The following is a 27,325-nucleotide window of genomic DNA, read 5'->3' as shown; positions in this document are numbered from 1 at the left end:
GCCCACTGCCTCGCTAAAAGGAACCTAATGGATCGTACACCGTGTAAGGTAAAGATTGAAGAAACAACGGAGATGAGTAAGAATAATTAAATGGTTTAATTATTTATGGCAAGGATTAATTAATATGTTAATTAATCAAACGAATAAAGTTCGTTAAAAGACCTAGGGTTAGTTTTGGGCCTTAAGGCCCAATGGGTTTCGAACGTCAAGCCCATTGACTTAAGTTGTATGACAACTTAATGACTAAATATTCACAAAGGCCCAAACAACCCAATAACACCCTATGGCCGGCCATATTGATAATGGAGTGGTTTTGGACTTATTACAAGTTTGCCACTCCAATGAAGGTAGGTATAAATATGACTTTATAGCATTTTCTTCATTAGGGTTTCTTTTGGGAGAAAAGATGAGAACAAAAGCTCTATTTGCTCTCTAAGAGGCCGGCCACCCTAGAGGAACATAGCTAGCAATCTTACTTCCTTTAGGTCACTCATTTCTTCATCAATCCTTCCTTGGTGTGGAGACTTAGGGGTTCTCAACTTTGAGAACTTGGAGAAACCAATTCTTCCATCCAAATCCATGGAGCTAAGAAGCAAGGAATGAATGCCTTATCTCTTGAGTGATTATCCTTTGCTTATGCAAAGAGGAATCAACAAAGGTATAAATTTCTCAACTCACTTTGTTTTGAGTTGAGTCTTGGTGCACCTAACTACTAGGCTTTGAATTTCATGGGTAATGTTTTGTTTTTGAGTGCATACAAGCATGATTCCGCCTTTAATTTGTTAATTGCATGCTATAGATGTTGCTCAAAAGAACATGTTTTTCACAAAATTTCCTTCAGTATATTCAAAATAGGTTAGTTGTTTACTTTAAAAATAGAAAAGGCGTTTCAAATAAGGAACAAAAACTTAGAAGCCTAAGTCCATCTCCAACCGATCCGGTCAGGGGGCCGAAAATAGTCTAAAATGACACGAAAATCGTCTTCAACCAAGGATCATGCACTATTTAGTAAAATATTAATTTCTTGAAGGACTATAAGGCTAAAACAAGTTCTTTAGCCCTCATTCGATTGAAGATGATCTAAACCTAAAAAATGGGACCAGGCCCAGTCCATTGTGCTCCCATCTTTCTTCACAAGTTTTCTTTTGAAAAAAAACAACTTCTGGTAAATCTTACGCAACGATTAGCACCATAATATAATGGTTGTAGCGTACACAACTAAAATTATTCCGACATTTTTGAAATTAAAAACCACCACGATAACTTGCCTTGCCCCATAAGCGTGTGCGTGGCGTTCCTAACGGTCACATTTCCCCAGACTCGTCCGAAATGACCGAGTCACCGTCCGAGTCAATCTCCGACTCACCTTTCAACCACAGCAACAAGGGGAACGATGCAATCGTGCCAGAAATCCCAATCGAGATTGTGAGCGAGGAAGAGATGGCTCTGCTCGAAGCTGCTATTGTTTCCGCTCGCGCTTCCTTCTCTGCCATCCCTGCAATTCGGTCCTCAACGCTTTCGTTCCACAGCAACGTCAGGTCTATTCAGTCGATCACCGCTTTGTCGAAGAGGAGGCTGTCCGGTTGTTCCGAACCCGATATTGAGGATTCGGGTGGGTTGAAGAGTGCCCAGAAGAAGACTCGGGTGGCTGACTCGTTTTTGCACCGGTTTAGGAAGAAGGGGTTGTATGTCACCGACATTACTGCCACGGTATGGAGTTTCTTGGCTTTGGGATTCTTTTTTTACGAGTTTTTGCGAAATGGGTTTCGGTTTTTATTTGTCAAATTTGAATCTTTAATGTTTGATTGTGAATCAGATGGGGTTTTTGGTAATGGGTATGGATGATTACGTTGAATGTTTGAGATCAATTGATTCTTGAATTGTATGGCGATGAGATGACAATGATTTTGTGCAGTAGATCTGTTTCTCCGGTGTGAGTTTGCGAATGCTTCCAATTTCCATGTATGGTCGTTTATTCCAGATAGAATTGGTAATGCGCGCGAGGTGTAGTAGTAACTATGAATAAACAATTTCAGTAATCTGAACGCTATTATTACTCTGTAAGAGGGTTTAATTTGAGTTTTCTGTCCATCCATCTTAACGAGTCGAAAGATATTTGACGTAGATTTGTTCTCATTACATGTCAATTATAGGAATGGTGTGAAAAACAAATGGAGTTTGTTCTCCTTGTTGGCAAGCAAAAAGAGAGTAAGGCTATGAAAGCAGGTATTGCTCGCCATGCAAAACTTGAAGAACAGGTAAGCATTCAAAAAGTGATTACTATTTGGGGTTTTGTCCTGCATGAATTAGCTGACTCCTAGCAGTTTGAAATCATTTTTCAATTTGGTAGTCAAGTTAGAATTCGGGACTTTAGAAAATTCCGCTATAGTTTTTCTTTCTTGTCAAAATACAAAGCACTTTCCCTTACCTTTCCATGGCCTCCATGTTGCTATGCACATTTAGAATCTGCTTATATTTGTCGGCAGGTTGTAAAAAGAGTTAAAGTTCGTGTCACGTCGACTGAAGATAGATGGGCTCTGAAGCTTCTGAATTTTATAACTGGTGTAAATCAATTACTGTTTGAAGGATTGACACGTGAGCTGCCACTGTAAGTTAATTCATCTGCGTCTCTTGATTCAATCTTGGACTCCCGATACATTGTTTAGGTGGCTTTTAACCTCCTGAATGGAGCTACTTGATATTGTAATGCTGTCAATCCAAGTGAGGTCCAAGCTTTATCTTTCTATTTCCTAATTTATCTTTGCGGGGCATTTTTTCATAATGAGTTAGATAAAGGCGTTCTTAGGGCTTATTTAGCATTATAATCAATTAATAAATGGATCATATGGATCATTATTGTTGCATAAAGTAGTTATCATCTGTGAGGAATGATGTCTGGATTAAGTTTGCAGCTCTGATGCTTTGTTTGGCAGTTTTTGTATGTGTTGGATGTAAGTATGAATCCTGGATTGTAAGATTATGGCGCCCTTTAACTGAATATACAGCTTGTCATGTACTAGATTGAAATAATATGAAATACACACGAGAGATTGCTGATGGTGATCCAGATGTAGTTTTTGGGACCTAATGAGACAATGCTCTGGATACATGAAACATCAATACTGAAAATGAAACATGATTGAGAAAGTCTTAGAAAAACATCGTACCTTTATATATCAGTATGTCAGATAGGCATGCTATTTCTTTTGCTTTATACTTACAGCCAATTCTCTGTTTCTCTCTGATAGAATTGATGATATCGGAGCATTGATATTCTTAACCTCCTTTCCTTCAATGATTGGCTATACTTTTCTTATGATATCAGAATAGGTTTTGCAGAAGGGGTATGGATGGTGGGTGTCATTGATGAGATTCGAATGCCTGTTACGGAAACCAACCGACACCCAATATTAGTTGACACAAAGACTCGTGTGAAAGATACACTTCCTGCTGAACCACAACGAAGAAATGGAAGGTATGCACCTTTATTAGCTTCTGTTTTGGGCTGATGTTTTGTTGCCATTGATGAGGAAATGCACCAAAATGAAGTCACACTCTATTTTGGCAGGCTTCAATTAATGTGCTACAAGTACATTTGGGATGATTTAGTTGCCGATAAATTCCCATCAGAGAAATTTTACACTTCTTTTTCCTTAAATCCTCATGGCATCTTATCTGAAGAAATCAGAAAGATGACTGCTAACTTAGGGTTCCCAGCAGAGGTAAAGTCTCTCCATTGAATTATTAGATACATTTAGTCCAGGAAATCAGGATTTTCGGGGTTTTCTATTGTTAGATGTTCCCGTTATCACTATACTTGCTTCTAAAACCAATCACTTGATATTAAAGATGCATTTTTTTTAGTAATTTGTTTTGTTTATTAGTTCATAAGAAAAATTGTGTCACATAGATTCTTCAGATAATTACCACTTCAAAGGCATGCATGTATAGGTAAAAAATTTCTCTTGGTTGCGCAGACCCTTGATGACATAGTGAGATACTATAGAAACACATGTAGCATGCTGCCCTCTGCACATGACCAACTGGTATTGAGGTGAGTATAAAATTTATACGGTAGATCTTTTACATTTGCTTGGTCACAATAACTTTTGGGAAGATACTAATATGACTATTTTTGAGTCAGATATGAGTTACAGAAAGATCATTCGTTACTTGGTGAAGATGAGTTTGCATACGACTCTGATTGGGTCAAGAATCAAATACAAGGTTGTCTTGAGTTCTGGTTAGGAGAGCGAGAAGCAAGTTACACTCCTGAGGATGAGCGATGGAAATGCCGGTTCTGTCAATATTCTTCTATCTGCCCCGCTGAAAGTGCAGAGTCTGCGGACTATAATAATACACCAAGTTAGAGAAAAGCAGTAGCATTGGTGATGTTTCAATCAGCATCCTCAATAAGTGTACAAAGAAGCACAATTCTTGGAGTTGCTTCTTTGGGGTAATTGCTGTGTTGGATGTGCCATGAATGTATCGTTCATGTTGTATCGTTGCCGTTGTTTGATTCAATTGTTGTAACTTATTCTTTGAACGAAATTGTTAAACAGGAGTTGTAAAATTCAATTGTTTTGTACTGAAAGTTATGCTCAAAGTGCAAAGGATGTCTCTTTATCAAATTTTGCAGAGTCAAATGGGTCTAGAAGTTGAAAACTTGAGAGTCAAGTTATCGCCACCACAAACTCAATGATATAAGGCCATATGTGGAACTTGGCTCGACAAAACCGACGTTCAAGAGAATGGTGTACCTTATGAAACCGATGCCTACCATGTTATAATGCTCAGTACAAGCTACTTAGAAATAATATGAGCAAAAAGTGAAGGCTTCCACTTCAGCCTAGCAATTTATGCAAAAACAAAATTTGAAAGTGTACTTTGATGTTGCAGCCCTGCAGGTGTGAGCGCACACTGCAAGTAGAATACAAGACATTCAAACCTGTGTTTTCTATGGAGAGGACAACACTATTCCGGCAGTGTTTAGAAACGGTTAGAGTTATGCTTGGCCGGAACTTACTCTTATTGAACCTACATTCTACGAGAGGTTGGTCGTCAGCAGCAGCTAGTTTTCGTAGATTTGGATGTACGTTGAAACGTACTAGAGTATTCACAAATGAAGATGTCTTACAATACTCAAAAGTGAGTCATGACTCTAATCCTCTGCATTTCGATTCTCTGGCTGCTGCAAATGCCGGATTTGAAGATCGACTGGTTCAAGGTATGCTTGTTGCTGCCCTGTTCCCCAACATCACATCTTCTCATTTCTTGATTTGTTGTGTTGGTTGATTCCTTGATATTGTTGTGGTGTTTTCGGCCCAGGGCTGTACATGTTTCCCAAACGTTGCATTTCAGGTTGCCTGTCTACATTGGAGAAGAGATGGTTGGTGAGGTACAAAGCAGAGAAGAAGAGATACCTGTAAGCCATATCATTCTTTGCCAATGCCATTCTTCTGCACTTTGTATGACTTAAACAGAGACCGACTTATTTGGTTATAGAATGTATGGTTCAGAGTGAAATTCAAGATGGCATGCTTCAGCAATGGTAGTACCGTCATTGCCGGCGAGGCTATGGCCATCTTGCCTACACTGGCTGCAGAACAAGCGAATACTTGGGAATGAAGGAAAGCCGGTTCAGGGGTATAGCATTAACGTGCTATGAAAGAAACTTATTGAACATCCTATCGTATGAGGCTACTGAGCCATCGCAATTGCTTTCCTTTGTATGAAAATCGAAGGACAGTAATTTTCGCACACCCTTAAGTTTTTGAATAACACAAAGAGGAATCAAGGAAGATGAACAAACAAGGTGTGCAAGAGAAAAGTAGATTGCGTCGAAATCATTTCCCTTAAACTGCATTGGACTTTGCTTACAGTTACTACAGTCGCAGAAACACCATCGAGGTGTTGGAGTTGCAGCTACACAATCAGCCCGCCTCGCATAGATAGATACGAGGGATGTGACTGCGGCTAACCACCCCTTAATTGGTAAAAGCTTAACCTAATTCCAAAATTTTAAAATTGTAATTGCCTGTATATATATGAAAAAAACCTCTGAAAAATCAACTCAGCAAAATTTCTTTTTCCTCGTGGCATACGAAATCTTCTTCGCTAAAGCAGTTAAGTTCTCTCTTCATTGAACACCCGCATGATCAAAGGAAATTTCACTCGCTCATATGCAGAGCTCAATCTGGCCAGGCCGATCAAACCTCAGAAAAATTCCAGCGTGCCATCAATGGTGGCAGGTGGATCAATTGCAATGCAGGTAGCCTTCCCCTCCAAAAACAGTTGGGGTAAGTTGTTGGCATCCTTGGCCGGAACCCCTTCTGCAGTCCATACGGTGACATGTGGCCACTCATTTTTAGACACTACTCTTTCGCCTTCGACAGACCCAAGGCTGGCTTCAAATGCAGCCATTTTATCCGAGAAGAAAAGCTTAGTTATATCCACCGGGACCGTTTTGTTGAGGAAGGTTCCATAACTAGCCACGGCAGTAACACCATGACTTCTCTTGTGTGCAAGAGTAACATGAGCCTTGTTAAGTTTATCCAAATGCTTGTCTTTGAGGAAAGCTTCAGCTTCACTGTGTTTCGCAGCCAACTGCACGAAACAAAAAGTCATCATTTTCTCACTAGATAAGTGATGCGACTTGGAAGAATAACTGAAAGCAAGCATTAACTTACACTATCAAGCAGACCACTGACTTCCAGAACAGGCAGGCTAACGGCAGCAAAGACAATGGCCCCAAACTTCTTCTTCCCAGTATCTGGAGTTTTGTACTCGCCTTTTGCGACTTTTTTCAGCTGTTCTGACACTTCCTTAACAGCTGACTCAAAAGGAACCTGAGGACATTAAGATTGCACAAAAATTTAATTTAGTGATCTGAAAAAGTTAATGGTTCATCAAGAAAATTCTGGAGACGGTGAATATAATAGAACTGGACGATGTGGAATCAACAGCTTGGAAGGTAAAAAAGAATTACACAAAAATGGTACTGACCTGAACAGAATTAAGATACTCTGCATTGCCAAATAAAACATCCCGCAACTGTTTCTCCCATTTAGCCCACTCCTTTGCATAGGTTCCCTTGGTTGATTCCAATCTGAGAACAGGTTTACAAGAAAGGAGGTAAGGTTTTCCCGCATCAAGGAGGCCGGAACAGCGGTTAAACAATGACTATGAAAATTCAAAGTGTTATGCTACTATAGAAAATGGTACTGTGCATGGAAACAGCTAAAAGCCTAGTTTCATTGAAATTCCAATTACGCAGGAAACGTAAATGAAAAGGAAAGAAGTATCTCCATTGCGCTAAATCTAACTTCATGATATAGTGGCCAAGAAAAGGCTAACCTTCCATGTTTGGCAGTGTGAAGCTTGTATAGATTTATACCCTCCTCCAGAATATTCTTCACCGCATCAGGTAATGGATTCCTGGGTATGCAAAATAAAGTCCCACGAAATTAGTGTATTGCAAAGGCTAGAGAGGAAAGATATAAGCTTCATGTCTTACACAAACAAATCATATACATCATCCTATGCTTTTCATATGTTGTGGAATCAACCACACAAATAAATTGGATTATCTTTTCCTTTATTCACAGTTTTCAAATTCTTATTAAGCAAGCGAGCACAATCTTTTAATTCATTAGTAAATAAAAGGAAAACATATATATATATATCACTAAATGTTTTTTGTTATAAATTTACTCAAATGAACTGAGAATTTCACTTAATCTATACATTAACTACTATGCGCCCACCATGCACAGAGTACTCCTAGAAAGAAAGAAAAACCCACCTGATCTGGTGCATGATTGATGTATTATGAACAGTTTCCCCTGATAATTATCATTATCATATAAAATAATGCATTATAGAAAACAACCAATATGAGAGGTATCGGGTCCTTTTTCTTTCGGAAAACACAAGAAAGCAGAATCTACCTATCAGGCTTCAGCAGTGGAATCTTGACAAGTGAGCCAAAACGTTCTACTAATTCCCCATCAAACTCTCGGCGACTCTGAAAAATTTAGACAATAACAAATTCAGATAAAATGAAATAAAGTCAGGTGCATCAACAGAGCATGGACCAGAGTAAGTAAATCATGCCTTGCCATCGTATAGGTGATAGAACATTAGCAGCACATAGCCAGCATTTGGAGATTCCTTGTCAAGGTTTCCCTTCAGAAATTGCGAGCATGTAAGTATGCAAATAAGTATATGTGTCTCAGATCTACAAAGAAAAAGAAAATGAGAGAATGAAATGCATACTGGATGATTAGCACGTTGAAGCACCCGAAACATGAAAATCGCTAACGCATCAAGAGAAAACGGATTTGAATCGGTTCCTGCACATTAAAAGATCATAATGCAAAAGCATAACCAATGACCGCAGCATCATTTCCTAAACTACTAAAGTACATTCCATTTATCTTTAACTACAGTAGTGAACAAAGTGAACTAGAACGCAACAAACAACAGCCTCAGGAGCAACAGAACCTTCAGAATCGGGCACAACTGGAACTGCAGAGGCCCTAGTGCTGTGGCACATGTGTTCAATCTGCAAAAGACAGGAGAGAAAAATGATACTGTAATTATGATGAGCACACATCAGTTTCCGTTTGATAATTAATAAATAGAAAACAGAAAAGCCTTTTAGATTTTTTTTTAATTTATATAAAAAAAATCATTAATATCTAGAGAATTTTTTTTATGATTCCTATCAATTGAGTAGCCATCAATCTTGTTGGTCAAGACTTAAGAGACATCCTTTTTAGTTCCCTTAGGTTGCCATTTTGGATGTTATCCCGGAACATCACCCCATTTAGGTATTTATAAGCAATTCACTTTTGCTTATTAGTCCTATAGAAAGTAACTAGCACTAAGCAATACAAGTTTTGGTTAGGACCTAGGGCTACGGTCAGCCTCCACACGGGCTACATGGAACGCAACTTCTGGGTTCTCATGAACAGATTGTAGAACAATCCTTGAAGTGAACCCCAAAAGAAAATTACCTGTCTCCATACTTCTTCATTTGGTGCATTCTTGTCTGCAAGCATTATTGAATATGGTTTTTTCTTGCACTCATCAGCAACCTTCTGCCAATATCTTCCTGTTTATAGACAATAAACAAGTAATCTTAATATTATAAGTCCTCCAATAATCTTTCGACGTACTAATTCATCAAGCATCCTGACAATTGGATACCAATGGGTCTATTCTGAAGTATAAAGAAATTTCTACATAGAGGTATGAAAAGTATTATGAGAAGAATCCTGTTAATTCTAGTATTTTTAACTTCCAATGTTTATATAGTATGAGTATCCAACCCAAACCAATTGGCAGTGGGAGGAGAGGACCAATATCTTTGGAACTACCGTGCAAGGCTTCACTTTCCCAAAGTGGGACAACACTCTCAACAGATGTAATAAAGCTATGAACAATAATAAGAAGTCGTCAAATTCGAGATATTTTGAACTTCTCATGAATCTCAATCATATTTCATAGGTCAATCCTTTGCATACATTCATAGGTTTTGCTATTGTAATGGACAAATCTTAGAAGTTTTGAACTATCAGTCACTATGCGAATATTTTGACTGAAAATGTGGTACGACTTTCATTCTAGCCGGCTTCAAATTTTTTGCAGCAATAGCATAATACATGATTCATACAAGGAGACGAATAAAAACAATGGTCAGAACCATGGTCGATGATATCTATGATATGACTGGGATGATCTGATCAGATTCATATATAGAAACATACAAACACAGGTTAGCAGGATGATGAAGGATACCTATATTATGAGTGCATGATTAAGAAACTGCTAGAAACCTTACAAGAGTTATTTTTCTGGGTGCTAATTGACAACAGTTTTTCGACAACATAATTACCTTTGATGAGATCACCCATCAGGCTCTGAATTGGTCGATTGTCTCCCATTCCTCCTGGGGCTTTAAGTAGTTCCTTGCATAATGCTGATTTAGCTGAACCCGGTAGTCCTGAAAATTCCAAGCCAAGAAAGAAACATCAGGAAAGGTATAGAACGTATTGTTTGACTCCCATAAACCTTAACAGAAGAGGGAATAAATAAAAATATAAGAACCCAATCATATTCAATGTCAAAACAGTTAAAACACCCATGTCTAAATAGAATAGCAAATACCCATCAAGAGATATTCAAATGCATAAGAGCACACTGTCAAAGAACTATCGAAAGGGAAGTATCCAAATGTTGAAGTTGAACGATGGAAGACATTGGCTTCCCAAGTAACGAAAGAGTTGCACGATGTACAAGTAGTCTATACAGAGAGAATTATCTTTTTATATTGTATTCATAAGAACTTTTCAATGTTCCAAAACTCCATCAATTTGACACAATTCTTACCAGGAAAGAATACAATCAGACCCTCAACCTTTGGGATAGTGTCCCTGCCTGAGGCAATGGGGCTTGATGGTACAGCCTCCTGCTCCGTCTCAAGATCACCCTCTTCATCTCTTCCTCCCTCAACAATGGCCAGGAAATCTTCAGCCCTTACAAAGTTTCCAGCAGATCCAATGAGAGCCTGATTCTGTGGACTGCGTTTTGCATACTGTTCAAGAAAAGGCTCAGCCTCACTGAGGTAAACTGATGATGAAAGCGGTTTGTTTCCACATTTCCTTCGTATGTACACAGCCCTGAACATGAAGGAACAAATTCTACCAGTTAAGCAGAGATAAACACAAAAGTCATATGCAAAGAAAATAACAGAAATGTTACACAAATCACCATTCATCAAGCATCTTTCTGAGTTCCCTCGTCTTTGGTTCTGAAGTATTCCATATTTTCATTTGCCTATAATGACAGAGGCAAAGGATTAATGGTTAATAAAACAAGATTCTGTTGAACTAGCATACTAAAGAATCAGAAAAGCACTATGGGGTCTCTTTCATTGCAATAAAGAACCCACGACGCTAGTTTATAACATCATATTGCTCATGTAATCCATTAGGTTATCAAAATGCAGCTCCACTTAAGTAACATCTTTCCAACAAAAAAAAACACTTATGTAACATCTTAATATATGTGTGATAAATAATGGTGCCTAGTGCCTAAAATATACTCCGAGAAATTACACCAATGGAAACCTATCATGAAGGAAGAAGTGGGTTTGGAGTGGAACAGATGAAGATCTTATTCCAGAGGTCTAGAAAGAGTGTTTGTTTCCGTGGGTAAGTAAAAAAGAAAGCTCATAGTTGGTCAGGCTGTCAGCGACGGATTCCCAATAATATTAGGCTGAGGATATACCATATAAATAAAAAGCAACATGTATCTCTTATGGACAGGAAGCTTCAAGAAGGTGTTTCGAATACTAAACATCAATGACAGAATTTGGACCATTTGTCCCAGCCTTCCAAAACCGTGCATCAGGCAGGCTAGTTTCCACTGACTGGGATACGAAATAAGTATTAGAGACTAAAGAGAAGACTTGAGAATGACAATGTACGGTACCTCATCCCCCAGATGCCTCATTAGAAGTTGCAAACATAACATGTAAGATAAGCTCAGAACCTCACCTCTCGTAATAGGTCTTGTAAGCAGCTGGACCTTCTTTAAAAAGAATTGACAAACCATTGCGAATCAAAAAGGTTCGCAGCTGCAGTGAAAGATGGGCACAATCAACATTTAATTTTTGAACCCTTGTATGATGATTCCAACATTGAACGGTACGCATTACATGAAAACTAAATCGAATTAATAAGTACAATGCTCATAGAGGAAATGAAGAAATCAAGAGATGTAGCACCAATATGATAACTGTTGGAAAGCTTAAGTTGTTAGGAAATGAGTGAACAAATTATTCATACTCTCGCCCACACCACCATGCATCAGTTCCTCTCCACCACTAAAAAGTACCCTAGCTACCTAACCTTGTATCTATTTCAGTCTGGAAAGAATGGTGAAGCGCTTGTTTTTTGGAATTTTTCTAAAACCAACAAAGGAAATGAGGAAACAATTGGAAAACAAAACAGCATGCGAAAAACAGCGAGTTATAAGATCCAGTAGACATTGGTACTTCAATTCAGCATTCCGTTTCTGCCACTTCCATTTTCCTTTTTATACTTTACATCCACCATATAGCATAAATAAACATAGCTGCCCTACTCGTATTTTCCTTCACTTTAATAGTCCCTTCCCATAAAGAACACACTAGTTGCAGCACTATGTTGATTCACTCGCCATACAGAATTTCAATAAGAATTCATTATTGTCAGTAAATATTTAGCATCTATCCATTGAATTTAACCTTGCTAATTCAGAGGATATAATTTTGAAATACCTACTATTATTATAATGTACCACTTTCATAGCCATTTTCTAACAAAAGAAAGGTCTATTTATCAGCCTTATATGGTGAACAAGTATTCTTCTAATAAAATTCGACAGGCAAAAGAGAACGATCACCATACTATTTTTGCTTCCTTGAGGGAATTTAATGAAATACATACTTTTTTATTAAGATGGGACTACATACCTTGTATGTGAGAAATTTCAGTTTTATCATTAAGTTAGCATCTTCATCAGCCAGTCCATATTTTCCAGGCATACCACTGTTGCCATCTTCCACAATGCTGCTTTTACCTTTTGCAATCTCAGCAGCTCTCTCCTTGCTTGCCTTGAATAAATTAATGTCAACAAAAAAACCTACATAATATTAAGTGTATCAGTACTGAATAAACAACTCAAGAAAGCTAACCAAAATAAGAGCCAAAAACCCTATGTCCAACGTGCATACTTTCAATGACCATTATTGAGTAGATAATCTAAAAAAACATGTCCATTGGCAAGTACAAAAATAACAATTAACTGGTTATAAGTGTGACTTTTTTCACTCAGCAAGGTTTTTTTTTTCTACCTCGATATAAAGGCCACAATCCTGGCTTCAACCTGAAATGCACCAAAACGTATGCTCAATGAATCCGAGACATGTAAAAAAATGAAGTAAGAAGAATACAAATATGAACCAAAGTCTAGAGATTAGAGATTGAATTTGAAAAATACCTCATCTCTTTCTGGTAACGCCTAAATGCGGAGTCACTATGGACATGGATGACCATTTTATAGAAAAGGTTGTCACTTGATATGGAATCAACTTTGTGGTAGTCATGGTAACATTTAAAGGCAGCAGGAAAACGCTTTTCTTTCATTAAACGAATCATTTCCTGATTCAATAAATAGAATATTATATACTGAGGGGATAATTCTATATCAAAACTAACACTTCACAGTGGATTGTATGTACTAAACCATTAAAAGAATATGTAGACAAAGCGATGCATGCATTTAAGATTGACTGGATATATAATTTTCTTTATGGTCGAAGTAGATTGACTGGATTTCATCAGTAAAACTTCGTGGACGCTATTGTTTCAAGAAAATAGGTTGAAATGAAAACTAGAATGACCTGCAATTTGGTGGTAGAAAAATCCGCAGGATGAGATTGCAAAAGTTTTGATACCACAGATTTATCTGCGTTTCTGGAATAGTCGTCACCAGCTCCAATTCCAAGCCAGTCCAATTGGTCAGGGCAAAAAGAGGAGCCAACACCCTCAAGAAGCGCTTTTATTTGCTGCATGAGGATTTCAGAAAAATAAGTTAAAAATTATTGTATCCACATTCCAATATTGTGGATAAAATCAAAGGAAAACTAATGAAAAGAGCTTGAAAACTTTGAGTTTTAATGATAAGGACAAAATAAAGGGTAAAGTGAATAGTATCAGGATTGACTTTTTAGTGTAAAAATGTGGTTTTTCGTTAAAGTGAACAGTACCGGGTGCTTTTCGTTAAAGTTCCCTAAAATCAAAGCACATGAAATCTCATATCCAAAGAATTAACCATTACCTGCTTTTCACTCGACCTATTTGCAGCACAAATATCTCTTGCGCTTGGTCCCAAATCAAGACCCGCTGAAACATAAAGCAAACTCAGTAATGTTCTTTTTTTTTTTTTTTTTGTCAATAAACCCAGTAATGTTCTAAACAATGAAAAGAAAGCTTAAAATTTGACTAGCATTCTCATACGTCAACAAAATTATCTTCAAGAGGGTAGTAGGAAGAACTTTTTGAACGGATTGTTAAGTCCAGGCAAGTGTGAACTTATGGGATCAGCCAAAGCAAAAATTTGTTCGCATGACTAAATGTTAAGGAATATATTTGGGAGATAGGTGGAAACAAATTAACATGCAACAACAATTTCAACCAATCATTTTACTTTTTGTTAACAGAAGATTTCATTTAGGAACCAAAAAGGGAAGGAGAGAAAATAGTTTAATAAGTTTTAAGAGTGAAGGTTGCAGCTGAATCGGGAGAACAACAACACACCCACAAAAAAACTCCAGCTTGAAGTGAACTATAATGCCCCAAAACAGATAGATGAAAGAGGGAAACATCATACCTCCATCCATTGGTGGAGGAGGGAAATCTATCAAGACTTTTTCCATATGTTTTGAGCTCTCCTGGCTTACAATACGAGCAACAATGCCCTCTAAGATTTCACCCTGCTCCTTTACATGATCTTTTGAACCTGAAAACAGAATTACAATTGAGTTCCAAACATCACAAATAACTCTTGAAACCAGTGTCCAGCTGAGGGTAACACAAAACAAACAACAAAGGAAAATGGGGAATCTAGTTAACATGTTCACCTTTCGGGTGCACAATCATCAATACCCATTTTATTCTAAATTTAGCAATAGTATCCATGTTCCAAATAACTTTTTTCCAAATCCTCCTTTTCAAGTGACTGTAAAAGCTTGTATTGTAATATACTATAAACACAATGCTTTCGGTTCTATAACTTCAGTCTTCATTGTTCCCTTTATCCTACAAAGGTTGTTTAACAGGCAATACTTATGGGAGAGATAAGATAACACGAATCACTAGAAAAGGGAATCAAAATCAAAGCAAATTCGCTGAAGAGTTTACCTGGTATAGATATATCTGCAACTTCATCAAGAGCCATGCATACAGTTGTTGCAGTTCCTTCTTCGCAGAGAGCATCAAAGGCAGCAAAAAATGATGTCACTGATTTCCTTTAGTTATACACAAAGAAAGAGATTAATCAGGACTTCATTAAAAATAATATTGCAATAACTATAACAAATCAACCGTCTTAACGCAACTGCCCTTTGAAACACCCGAAGAGTACTATCTTTAAAACATAAGAGCCAAGACCATAACTATTTATGTAAAATGGAATTATTGGATATCACCTTGTTGAGAACAGCCATACATGATTTGTTGGTAGGCGCCATTTTCTACAGAATGCAATTATCTCAGGGGTTGAGTAGAACTTTGGCTTTCCATTGCCCAAATCTGTGACTGCCGTCACTACAGCTGTTTAATAAAAAAAACCACATAAGCTTGAAAATATTTTTACGAATGTTGGGAAAAGGCTTACCCATCACTTGAATCAAATAGCAAAGGTCACACTATCAATTCAGTGATGACAAGTGCAATCACTACAATCAGGGTTCCTTATTCTGGAAATTCAAGAAACTATAAACAACAAATTCTCCTAAAAAAGAAAGAAGTTTAAACTCAGACTTTGATATAATTAAAATTATATGACGCATTGGAAATTCAATTAACTCCATGCATCTGACTTTACAAAGTATTTTAACAAAATCCACAGGAAAATTATTATAATATAAATAACTCAGTACCAAAATCTTCTTTCGGGCGTTGTCCATGGTCTCCTAGAACAGCAGTTACGAGTTCCATTGATATGCACATACGATTCCTCTGGAAGATTGACCAACAGAAAAATTAGGGGAAGGAGTAAGAAGAGTTGTTCAAGCATAATCACGGCTGACTAAGTTATTAAATAAATAAAATCAGAGAAGGCAGAAATCTAAATTCAGCTAAAAAGGTCGTACCCAGTGCACAAGGCTCCCGCTTTACGCAGGGTCTGGGAGAGGTGAATGTCGGCTAGCCTTACCCCCATTTATGGAGAGGCTGCTCCCAAGTCTCGAACCCGAGACCTACCGCTTATGAGCGAAGGCACTTGCCATCGCACCAAGTGCGACCTCTAGAAATCTAAATTCAGCTAAAAACCAATATTTTGATCAGAACAGTTAACCTCTCTTGGGAACAATTTTTTTTTTTTTTTTTTGAAAAACTTTCACAGTCAACATTAGATTTGACTAAACAAGCACAGAAAGGAAGAATTTGATAGCTGTTAATGAAGATTAGTTTTCTTTATGTTCAGGTTTCTCATGTGAATAGCACCTCAAGAAAATCATTAAACTCTGCTTGAACTTTTGGTGCTTCACGTCCCCATGCCTCCCGAAACATCCGTCCAAGAACAAATACGCCTACAGCCGTATATCTGTAATAGAAATAGAATATTGAGCAAACCACGAAAACATGAATGACTCCATTGATCTCTTCATTCATTGACTGAATTAAACAATTGAAATAATATGAAAAGGATGGGAAGAAATGGTTGTGTTGTGCATACATATTCCCAAAGCTGTTTTTGGCATATGCTCCACCCTTGTTACCAGCGTACATAAAAAGAGATCCCGAGTGTTTAAGTGAAACCTGCAAAAAGGTTCATTGTCAATAAATTCTTCAGATGAAGATTAATTTAGTAAAATAACATCAAAATTGAATAAACCAGAAAATGCAACTGGAGGCTCCCCAAAACTTATGAGAAGTAAGAGTGATTGCTAACATGAAAGCCAACAGACAGAATGTCTATGCAGAAAGAAAGCAATTCAATAGCTCATAAAACACCCTTACCTCCAAGGTAGCCAAGCCGTTAGATACAATCTCTATCATCCTTGTCCTAATCTGAATAAAGAAATATTAACGAGACAAGCATTCAGATAAGATCCAAGAAGAAATAGAGAATCTCATGATTACGTAAGGGCAAGTATCAATTTATTCACATCACTATTCTATAAAATATGAGCACATTTCTGTTTGTTTTCATTGGCTATATAACATAATCCAGAGAACACAAGCACATGCTATTTGTTGGAGAAAAAATCCGCATAGCGTTATTGAGGTTGGTAATTCCCCTACAGGAAACACAAATGGATGAATAAATTTAAAATTGGAAACGCATGAAGACAAAAATATACCTCCCCATCTGTCTTCTCATTTTCAAATTTGGGATAGAAAGTAGCTCGTATTTGCACTTGAGCATACGTGGAGTTGTCCACAGTAAAATTTTCCAACAGATTACCATTGAACAACTGACTTAAACCAACACTGGTTTTTTTAACTGCTGCTTGTCCAGCTCCATTTCCCCGGGTTCCAACTGAACTTTTATCAATGGGTGCTTCAACTTCTGCTGCTTTAGCTCCATCCACTGTCCCATACGACTTAGGCATCCAAGTTCCTTTCTGACCTTGTACTGGACCCTGATTTGCCAATTGGACCTTCCCAAACTGTAAGGGTTTAACTGAAGCATTGGTCTGCCCATTGCCTCCACTAAGACTCAACTCACCAACTCTGTTAGTGACAGCGGCTGAAGAATCCCCTGTCGACGCTGATGAGCCATCAGTCTTTTGCTTTTGTGTCCACTTTTGTTCTCCACGCCCACCCCTTCGCTGCAAAGTAAACCAAACATCTCAATCACACAACCAAGCCAGGCAAAGTTCAACTAAAGTAAACACAATTACAGTGTTCAACGCAACTTATGAAGGCCGTGAGGCTCTTGATTATCCGAAGCAATGCCATAGCGATTTCTAAATCACAACCATAACCGCATTAAGATATAGCACATGCCTACATACATCAACCATACTACTACACAAAACTACATAACATTCATACTGGCCATCCAACCAAGCTTTCGCTGAAACTGATATCACACAGAAATAATCAGAGTCCCGAAATATCAGACGGAATTACAAAGATAAATTCATCCAATTTAACCATAATAAGCAAATGATCATTTCTAGGGAAAAAAAAAAAAAAAAAGCAAAGCAAATGATCATCGTCCGCAACAATAATTAGAAAAATCTTCAAACAATTTCAATGGAGTGCATTGCATAACGACACGGTTCAAAATCCAAATTTAAACTAAAATTGAATTAACAAATAGCAATTAATCGATTCCCAACCAAACGTTTCGGCCAAGAAAATCACTCAGACGACGATCAACAAACCGAAACCGCCACCAACCAATTTAAAATCACATTCAACGTAAACGAGCTCCAATGAAACACAAAACGATCGCCAAACTATACAAAACACAGAAACCTTGACAAAATGCATGGAAAATTTAAATTAAATTAAAACAAAAATTGGTACCTGGTTGTAAGGCATGGTGGAATGGGAGAGAGAGATGGAAGAGGAGAGAGAAAGCGAGGGAGAGAGGAAGCGAGGATGGGAGGATGAAGGAAAGGAGGACCGGAGGAAGAGGAAGGCTCCGGAAACGAAGGTTGAGGAAGACGAAGACGAGAGGGGAGGAGTTATAGCGGGAGCATTGATGATTCTCTGAGACGCCCACATTCAATTGCTACTCTAGACGTGCCACCACTACGCTTCTATATTTATATGAGAGAGAGAGAGAGAGAGAGAATGTGGAGGAGGAGCCAAGTGGAAGAGATACAGAGGGCGGGTTCTGGAGGTTGCGGCGTGTCCATGCACAGAGATTTTGGTGTAATAATCCTTGGAAGTGGGAAGCGGCGACCGGGTTCAGGATATTTACCCTATTAAATTGTCTTGTTCCACTCCTAATGCTATTGCTAACATCAAACTTGGGAACCGTCACTTATTACTACGATTTAGTAATATTTTTTCTGACCTGTAAATATGAGATTTTAGGTTCAATTATTACCGTTTAGGAGGAGATAAGAACGTCAACGTTTCTGAACAATACGAATTTGCGTGGGTATTGCCCATTGTCTCATCTCGATCCCTATACCACACAAGTATGACAAGCATGTGCGATGTACTCTAGGTTTCAAAATGTTGCTCCAAACGCATTTTTCTGGTTTAGCTAAAGTGACGAGATCATATACCAGTTACAAACATGTCTGCAAAGATAGACGTACTTAACGGACGTCGAGTTAACATCTCCGAAGGATGTGGCGCCTTTGAAGGACGGTTTAGCCGCTCCTGTTGGACGATCCGATACAGCGGCACAAAGTCAATCAATCTGTCTTGGCCTAAAGCACGACATAACACTTGGTTCGTAGTGTTCACTTCCCAACATGAGGAAGGATAAAGCACAAACGAAGCCTTACTTGATTGTTTTCTCAATCATTTCCATTTCATGAGATTAATTCGGAATACTCTCGAGACTTGAAGTTCTTGATTCAGTATACTAGTTTGGATGAGATATGAAATTGGAATAAGATTATAATCGATGATGTTTTTGTTGTGCCTTGGTCCGTTCGTTAGTGCGGAAACGATATTCAGATTACAACCTCACCAAATAATACTTAATTGAACAGAATAAAATACAAGAAATAAAGACACTGAGAAATTTACGAGGTTCAGCAAAAACATTCCTACATCTCGATCACTATGGGAATAACAATACAAGTACACATGAGTTAAATCAACATAACCCAATTCCAAATCCCTTGCACACCCACTCATAGAATTTTCCCAAGAGCCTCACTCTACCCCAAGAGTTCTTTCACTAGAATACTTTTCACTCTAGCTCTCTTGATTTTCTCTCAACCCATGTTCAACTTTTCCCATGGTAGAGTCGAATGCTCTCTCCACCTTGGATGCTTTCCTGATGCAAGCTGTGGAGCCAAAAACGATCACAAAGTGACACGTGGACTTTGGGACAAAAGAAGACAAAAATACCCTTAAGGTATAACGGGATTCCTACGCGCAGGTATTGGGTAATCATCCTCAACCAATCAAAAAATGCTCCAAAAGAGGTAACCAATTCCAAACTATCTCATTTTAGGTAATTATTTCCGAAACTTAATTTCTCTAATATATTATTTAGTTAATTAATGATCTAAATAATATATTCTTCCCATATCTCCTAAAATCATCCCTTAAAATCATAAATAATTAATTAATTAATTAGGGGATCAACTAAATTAATCTCCTAATTGTCAATAAAGTGACCCAAATTAGTAGACAAAACCGGCCACCTCCCTTTGCTCCATACCTTTTCTGATTTTCTCCACCTTATTACCCAAATAAAGCTAGTCATTCAATTTGGTAACTCCCCATTTATTTCTATCATATTTTATTAGCCAATAAAGTGGCTAATTAAACCACAAACTCACCAAAAAATAGACAGAGTGGCCGGCCACTTTCTTGGAAAAGTGGACCAACCTAGTCCTATAAATAGTCACCCATTTTTACCAAACACTCATTCCAAACCTCTTGCAAAAAATCCCAAATACTCTAAACACTATTTCTCTCTAAAATTCTAAATTTGGCATCGGAGGTTCTTCGGCCAAAGCCCCCCATTCATCGTGGGCGCGTGAGGCTTTTGGCCTTAACCTAAGGTGCTAGTTGTTTTGTAGGTGCAAAATCGTCCAAGATCGGGGAGGAGAAAATTTGCATCCACACAAGCCTTCTCCCTCGGCAAGCACACATAATGCAAGCATTTCCTTGCATTAAATAAAGGACAAGCCATCATCACATTTCTTCATAATCATTAAAGTAAAAGTAACCCCCTTTTTCTATTATCTTACAAGCATCATCATTGTGTCTTTACTTATGATGATGTCCACCAAACTTTTCTTTGTTTAGTTTACTAGCTGAAAGGCATTTGACTTGTTGTCCACTTTTGCTTTTACTTTGCAGCACTTGTTTGCAACTTTCATGCAGCCCACACCATGTGATATTTCCACCGAAAGTAAACACAGGTCACTTTATTGTTGCCAGCTCAAAATATGAGTCAATCGCAACAATCTCCACCTTGGCGAATACACCATGCAAAAATCCTTGCACCCATCACCAAAGCTCATTGGCCTTACCAGCATGCATACATAACTGAATCAACCTCATTGGTCCTGTTCCGATTCAATCACTGCCAATGCATGTGCAGCTGCTGCAAGCTAAAAATCACCATTTAGCTTCAGATAGGATCTCGACACACCCTTGTCTCCTCTAACAGGTTTTCCTCATCTTCATTGTTTGCAACCTGGAAACTCGTCAGTGCGCCCGTTTCCAGTAACAACCCATCGAGCCAGACAAAATTCCCACACTTCCTCCTACCTCATGACCATTTTATCACCTGTGAATCCCATAGCTCCACCTGTTGCAAAACCCCTGCAACACTTGAGACTAAACATCACCAGGAGAAGTGTTGCTTCGAGTACCTAAAGGGCACACTTGAAGCTTTCTGCCACAAACTTGCTCTCACCCGGCCTTGCACCGTAGCATTATGGACCATTGCCTCCGGAACCAGATCCCGAATAAATTTGGAGTACAAGGTATACTTTTGATCACCTAGTTGGTGATAATAGCGGTAGGGTGCCGAATAAATTTGGAGTACTGGGCGTACTTTTGACCACCTGGTTGGTGATAATAGTGGCAAGGTGCCAAATAAATTTGGAGTACTGGACGTACTTTTAATCACCTGGTTGGTGATAATAGCGGCATGCTGTCGAATAATTTTGGAGTTATAGGGCCTAGCTCTTTTGGGCATATGGGCCTTGGTCCTCCACATAACATTCCAGCCCATTATTTTAGGCTTGCTCTATTTTTTTTATTTTTTTTATTACCCTCTGATGGGGTTATACAGATGTCTCTGAAAGATAAGAAAAATAAATTACATCATTCAAAAATAAATAAAGCAGTCGTTGGTGCGTACTGCACCTACAGCGTACTGGGTTGTTGCAGATCTTTTTCTGTGTGCGCATTCCAGTGGCTTTTTCAGAAAAGTGGGAACATGCATGATGAAAGTTTTCTTTTTCAAAAGTTGATGGCATCTTTTGATCCAATAGAAAGTGGAGACGGAGACCCTTGGTGGGCATATTCTTATCTTTAATCATGTTATCCCGTGGGATAGTGGAATAATGGAGCATCGCTCAGTTTGTTCTGGCTTTTTCCACAGATCTGAGTGCTTTTGACAAAACCCAGGCGCAATACCCATCACCTTCCGGAATACCCTTTACGAGTGGATTGTCATAACAGGAGGCATGAACCATCAGATTACACCCATCACAGACGACAATTGGATCTGATGGATCTCCATCTGTGCCCTGACAAACAGCACAAACAATCTCATCATCAGCATCATCTTCTTTTTCTTCATTGCACTCTCCATCCCCTGCAATTTCTTGGCTTTTCTCCTCTCGGGTATTTTCAATAACTTGCGTCCCATCATCAGCATCATCTTTTTCTTCTTCATTGCAACCATTTTCAGCTTCACCCTTCTCTTCCTCCAATTTCTCCACTGTCTCTTCTTCCAGCTCCCACCCAAAAGGCAGCTTATACTCGACATTAAGGTCCAATGTCGAAAGTGGCTCTTTAGTGAACAAATCGGGCCAAAAGCCAAACCCTTTTCTTGGCAGGCAAAGAATAGGTGGAGCCGGCAGCAGCAGAGGCAGTGGGGTCAAGGAGAACGAGCTGGTCTCTCGGCGCCTTTCGCTTATTTGTTGGAAGGTGCGACGGGGACAAAAGGGCATCATTCTGCTGCTGTTGCTGCATGAGTCTGAATCTCTTGAGAGAAGGCAGGCCATGAAATCTCTTATCCATTTGTGGGTCTGATTTTTGGCCAGAGAAAATTTATTTGGTGGGGGGACTACAGAAGCTCGGAGATAGTTTGAGAGACTTTTTTAGAGTGTTAAGCTACTGGGCATACTCTCTTGCCGTCTGGGGGACTACAGAAGCTCGGAGATAGTTTGAGAGACTTTTTGAGGTTTTTTTTTTGTTTTGTTTTGGTTTTTGTGTATGACTGACCGAGAGAGGAGAAAAAGAGAGATTTGGTTTCTTGGGTTTTTGTGATTTTGCAGATTCACGGTGGAGGTGAAAAAATGAAAGAGAATCGACATAGTTTTTTGTGTCGTTTCCCACAGATAGCGCCAAATGTTGATGCACAAAACCGGAAGGGTCTTGGAACAACGTAAATCCGACTGTGAATCTGCAAGAAAGTAAAGAACACAAGATGTATCGTGGTTCACCCTAATGTTTGGGCTACGTCCACACTGATATTGTATTTCTCTATTTGTGAGAGAATTCTGAGGGAGAGAGAGCTTGAGAGCTTTGCTCTGAATATGAGAGACTTCTCTTTGGGGATGTGAGGTTTCCGGTTTGTGAGGGTGAGGATACCCTTTTATAGAATAAGGGCTCCTCACTTATTACATATTTGCCCCTCCATTTATTACATAATTACATTTGAGTCCCCCGAGTATTTATACGAGATCTAAATACACTATTATTAAGAGAAATCTCCTTGTCAATTTTTTTCCTTTTTTTTCTTTTCATATTTTGTCCTCCTTATGTAAATATTGTGTATCAAAAGTGTTAAAATTGGAAAAATAAGTATATGATTGTCATTTTCTCGAAAAAAGGTAAAATAGGAAAAACAGGGATATGGTTGTCATTTTATCAAAAGGTACAAAATTACTATTTTGCCCTCCTTTTTGTCAATAGTGTATATCAAAAGTAAGGGCAAAACAGGAAAAAAAGGAAGAAAAATTTGACAAGGAGAGTTCTCTTAATAATATAGATAATATAGATTCAATATATAATTACTGCTGGTTTTTCAATGTTTTACTCAAATTTTCCAATTGGCCGAGTTACTCCCCGCAATCTTCTCTAGATATCTTATTGGAGTGTTCACCAACAATTGAGTGACAAAATTGCCAATTAGCGACCAACCTATAAAGAAATTTTGTAAGGGGGCGAATGAAGAACATTTGCTCATATAAGAGAGTTTTTATTAATTTTCTATTAGTTTATTAGTCAATTATTTTTGTGGTTCGACCTATATTTTAAAGTTTGGAGAAAAATATGGGTTTGTAAATTGGCTTTTAAACCCAATATCCCTTTTTTATATTTCATTTTAATTTATTTTTAGTTTCTAAATTTTGTTAAAGAAATATATGTTTTTTTTTTACTTTGATAGATTTTTTAAATGGGACCACAGTAACACATTGTTGCGATTATTTTTCTCGCAAAGGTCAATTAAATTAGTCACAATGTTTATTAATTCACGCATTTACAATTCTGTTTGCTGCAGAGGCAAAAAAAAGTTCATCGTGGCGCTTATGTGGTTCTTACTTCAAGCACTTTTACTGGTTCCAAAACCGGGTTCAATCATTTTAAAATATTTTTCAAACGACCTACAAATGAGCAATAATACACAATAAATAAAATCAAACCTTTGTCCACAAGACAATGAAACGTAAACCTAATCAAATCTCTAATTAAAAAAAATCTCTAAAATACTTTCTAATGCCCTGATGGATAGGGTTTTCTCTTTAACCCACTGTGTAATGAGTTCAAACTCCCTTTGTTTAGATTAAAATAGTAATATTGCTTGTAATCAAATGAATGTTTTGTGTAAAAAATGATCAGGTTTCAAATGGGTACAGTGTCGAAGCATCAAGCAGGAGTAAAAGATAGGATCAGTGAATTACCAGAGGCCCTTCTTTGTCACATAGTTTCCTTCCTTCCAACAACGTGGGCTGTGAGGACCACTGTTTTGTCCAAGAGATGGAAGAACAGATGGACTTCACTCATTACCAATCTAGACTTCGAAGATAGCAGAGAATTCGAAACTGATGAACAAGGTTGCTACCACTCAAATCGTTTCATGAATTTTGTTGACCGTGTGTTTTTCTTGCGTGACTCATTAGACATCAAGAAGTTCCGTCTTGCAATATCGTATTCCGATGATTTCTCTCGTATTGATGCTTGGATTTGCATTGCCGTTATGCGTAATGTTGTTGAACTTGATCTTGATCTTCGTGATGTAAGTGATGGAGGTGAGGCTGATTTTGAGATGCCTCAAAGCCTTTTTAAGAGCAAAACACTTGCGATTTTGAGAGTGTCTTCATAGTTATTTCCTACGATCCTCCTACATCAGGGTGTTTCCCTAGTCTCAAGTTCCTTCATGTTAATGCTGATAATCCTTATGAGGAGTCAATGGAAAAGCTCTTTTCTTGCTGCCCTGTACTTGAATATTTGAGTATACATCTATCTGTTGACACTGGTGTCATCCACAAGATTAATGCCTCTGCACCTCAACTGAAAACATTGGAAATACCTTTGGATGACGACTATGAGAACGAGAACATCTTTTATATTGATGCCCCACAGCTTGCTAATTTTCATCTTAAGGGGGCTGATTTGTCAAGTTGTTCTTTGAAGAATGCAAAATCCATAGTCAATGCCAGTGTTGCTTTCAAATACCTTGCTAGAAACCTGTCGCCTTTGTTTCCTGTGCGTGCATGTTCACTTCTGGCTGGAATTTCCAAAGTTAAGTATCTGTCTCTTTCGGCATATTCTTTGGAGGTAAGTACACCACTCTTGCTTTTATTCTAGCTTCGGTAGAGAAGATTATACGAGGGAAGAGACGCATCTCATGCATCTCTGAATTTTCATTCATCTTAACATGTTTCTTGTTGTTCATCTCTGTTCTTCATGTTAAATTCCTTAAATTATGCTCATCAGCATTCAGCACTCATCATGCCTCATCATAACTCTATTACTGATCAATTTTTTGATTAATTTCATTATTCTCTCTCTTAAATTTTATCGTTTGGTTTTGGTAAGCTACCTTTCCTTGTTTCATTGGTTTATATGAATATTAGACTTTGCCCCCTTGAATACTCACCTGAATTGTCACCGTATTCTGCTGAATTATTCCCCATTCTTAGAATTAAAACTTGCCATTCATCATGTGGCTATTGTATTTGAATTAATATATTATGTTTAAGGAAACTTTCAATGTTTGCGTGATGTTCTGTTTGATTAATACTTTGTATCTTTCACCAAGGCTCGGTGTCTCCCTTTTTTGGTTAACTTGACCAAATTTAAGTTGGTTCTTCGTGAGTCCAAGTACTGGAAATTGTTAGCAGGGCTGCTCTACAGAGCACGGAATCTGGAAGATCTTGCATTGGAAGATGTAAGTAAAATCTATTCACTTGTTCTACGCTCCACCAACATGCAGCAGGTCATAAAGTCAATTCTCATTTCATTTATTCTTTTGTTGTCAGGAAACTTATTCTGGGGAATACTCAGAGGTATGGGAGCCGCCAAAGTTTCTGCCTATTTGTTTGTCCTCGCATCTCAGGACTATCTCCATTACCGGATTCAAGGGATTGCTGGTTGAGAGGGAAGCAGCAAAGTATTTGTTGAGGAATGGCCATCTTTTGAATAAGATGACAATTTATACAGATAGACACCTTATCTGCAAGAAAGAAGAATTATTGAAGGAGTTTTTGATGTTTCATAGGGCAATGACTTGTCAAGTTGAGTTTATTTAGATGAAAGTGTAGGATTATGCTGTGGAGTTTGTAAAAGCATATTGGCAGGCAACCTATTTCCAATCTTTTTGCGTTCGATTTAAGAATTCAATCTCTTTAGATTTGTTTGATTAGTGAGATTTGATTAATCCTGGTGATATGCCTATGCGAAAGGGACACTGTAGAACCCACATTTTAGACTACTTCAATGAATAGAACCGCCTAATCTTTATGTCTTTTCTCAAGGGTCATACTATTTATGTTCGTAATGAATGTTTTGTCATTTTACTATTACTTGAATTACTATGTTTGTGTATTTTCTTGTTACAACTAGATGTTGTTGTGATTTTGAATTTCTCTAGGTTTGACAGTGTCTACATTCTAACAGTATTTCCGTTTACTTGTAAGTTAAGGTCTTAGATTCGAATCTCGATAGTAGCGAGTTCGCAACTAATTCATACCTCATCCCCTTAGTGTAAATATACCATTGTATAAAAAATTGTTTCTTAGAAGGACAAGAGATGACGAAACGTTCCTTCCATGTTCGGCAAGACGCGAATGAATGCACAAGCATAGCTTTGGCCAACCAATGTATATTACGCATACGGAAACTTTAAATTTCTGCATGAGTTTGTTTGATCAATACTTGTTTCTTTCACCAAGGCTCGGCATCTTCCCGCTTTTGGTAATCTGACTCAATTGAAGCTTGTTCTTTGTGATTTCAACGACTGGGATTTGCTGGCAGTGTTTAAATCTTTTACTGTCAGGATACCAAATACAATAAAAAGTGTCCAAAGCTTCAATGGAACCAACCAACGAACGTGCCTACGTGTTTGTTGTCACACCTCAAGACTATGTCCATAAAGGGACTCAAGGAACGGCGGGTTGAGAAGGAGGTGGCAAAGTATTTGTTAAACAACG

At 38.1% G+C, this 27,325-nt stretch overlaps 4 protein-coding genes and 1 pseudogene across 6 annotated transcripts; 3 read left to right on the top strand and 2 right to left on the bottom strand.

The window, feature by feature from the left end:
- Window positions 1–1,173: 1,173 nt before the first annotated feature.
- On the top strand, window positions 1,174–4,594 carry LOC126615729 (exonuclease V, chloroplastic). Its single transcript, XM_050283610.1, has 7 exons — window positions 1,174–1,710; window positions 2,154–2,258; window positions 2,487–2,608; window positions 3,326–3,475; window positions 3,569–3,722; window positions 3,978–4,054; window positions 4,145–4,594. The coding sequence occupies exons 1-7, from the start codon at window positions 1,330–1,332 to the stop codon at window positions 4,368–4,370; spliced, it is 1,215 nt and encodes a 404-aa protein (XP_050139567.1). The 5' UTR covers window positions 1,174–1,329; the 3' UTR covers window positions 4,371–4,594.
- Window positions 4,595–4,701: 107 nt separating this feature from the next.
- LOC126615735 (uncharacterized) lies at window positions 4,702–5,685 on the top strand. The gene is made up of 3 exons (XM_050283621.1): window positions 4,702–5,227; window positions 5,362–5,425; window positions 5,506–5,685. The coding sequence occupies exons 1-3, from the start codon at window positions 4,891–4,893 to the stop codon at window positions 5,522–5,524; spliced, it is 420 nt and encodes a 139-aa protein (XP_050139578.1). The 5' UTR covers window positions 4,702–4,890; the 3' UTR covers window positions 5,525–5,685.
- Window positions 5,686–5,816: 131 nt separating this feature from the next.
- LOC126615723 (tRNA ligase 1-like) lies at window positions 5,817–18,690 on the bottom strand. Of its 3 annotated transcripts, XM_050283600.1 has the most exons (27): window positions 18,315–18,690; window positions 17,138–17,608; window positions 16,794–16,844; window positions 16,510–16,592; window positions 16,278–16,377; window positions 15,713–15,791; window positions 15,260–15,383; window positions 14,973–15,079; window positions 14,443–14,571; window positions 13,891–13,955; window positions 13,454–13,618; window positions 13,051–13,211; window positions 12,905–12,936; window positions 12,524–12,693; window positions 11,565–11,644; window positions 10,777–10,842; window positions 10,396–10,685; window positions 9,902–10,009; window positions 9,021–9,118; window positions 8,506–8,566; window positions 8,278–8,354; window positions 8,116–8,187; window positions 7,950–8,026; window positions 7,357–7,437; window positions 7,006–7,108; window positions 6,690–6,848; window positions 5,817–6,606 (listed from the first exon to the last, which is right to left on the bottom strand). In XM_050283600.1, exons 1-27 carry the CDS (start codon window positions 18,513–18,515, stop codon window positions 6,217–6,219), a joined length of 3,600 nt encoding a protein of 1,199 aa, XP_050139557.1. In that variant the 5' UTR covers window positions 18,516–18,690; the 3' UTR covers window positions 5,817–6,216. The 3 variants fall into 3 exon arrangements, with proteins under 3 accessions (XP_050139557.1, XP_050139559.1, XP_050139558.1); XM_050283602.1 differs by lacking the exons at window positions 16,794–16,844; window positions 17,138–17,608; window positions 18,315–18,690 and adding an exon at window positions 16,726–16,771; XM_050283601.1 differs by lacking the exons at window positions 16,794–16,844; window positions 17,138–17,608; window positions 18,315–18,690 and adding an exon at window positions 16,669–16,746.
- A 3,328-nt stretch (window positions 18,691–22,018) lies between these two features.
- On the bottom strand, window positions 22,019–22,688 carry LOC126616956 (uncharacterized; annotated as a pseudogene).
- Window positions 22,689–24,380: 1,692 nt separating this feature from the next.
- Window positions 24,381–26,641, top strand: LOC126614183 (F-box/LRR-repeat protein At3g26922-like). The gene is given in 4 exon segments (XM_050281763.1): window positions 24,381–24,406; window positions 24,513–24,991; window positions 24,994–25,451; window positions 25,936–26,641. Coding segments are annotated over 3 exon segments (1,266 nt in total). The 5' UTR covers window positions 24,381–24,406; window positions 24,513–24,519; the 3' UTR covers window positions 26,272–26,641.
- Window positions 26,642–27,325: the final 684 nt, after the last annotated feature.

Source organism: Malus sylvestris, chromosome 3 (genome assembly GCF_916048215.2).
Source record: "Malus sylvestris chromosome 3, drMalSylv7.2, whole genome shotgun sequence".
NCBI lineage: Eukaryota > Viridiplantae > Streptophyta > Magnoliopsida > Rosales > Rosaceae > Malus > Malus sylvestris.
This window is presented reverse-complemented; position numbering and strand designations above follow the sequence as displayed.

Coding starts and splice junctions, on each gene's coding strand:
- LOC126615729 (XM_050283610.1), top strand. CDS start 1,330: ATGACCGAGTCACCGTCCGAGTCAATCTCCGACTCACCTTTCAACCAC. Junction 1,711..2,153: donor TCACCGACATTACTGCCACG/GTATGGAGTTTC, acceptor TGTCAATTATAG/GAATGGTGTGAAAAACAAAT. Junction 4,055..4,144: donor CATGACCAACTGGTATTGAG/GTGAGTATAAAA, acceptor TTTTTGAGTCAG/ATATGAGTTACAGAAAGATC.
- LOC126615735 (XM_050283621.1), top strand. CDS start 4,891: ATGTTGCAGCCCTGCAGGTGTGAGCGCACACTGCAAGTAGAATACAAG. Junction 5,228..5,361: donor TGAAGATCGACTGGTTCAAG/GTATGCTTGTTG, acceptor GTTGCATTTCAG/GTTGCCTGTCTACATTGGAG.
- LOC126615723 (XM_050283600.1), bottom strand. CDS start 18,515: ATGTGGGCGTCTCAGAGAATCATCAATGCTCCCGCTATAACTCCTCCC. Junction 13,212..13,453: donor TTTCTACCACCAAATTGCAG/GTCATTCTAGTT, acceptor TTATTGAATCAG/GAAATGATTCGTTTAATGAA. Junction 12,694..12,904: donor ATTGTGGCCTTTATATCGAG/GTAGAAAAAAAA, acceptor AATATTATGTAG/GTTTTTTTGTTGACATTAAT.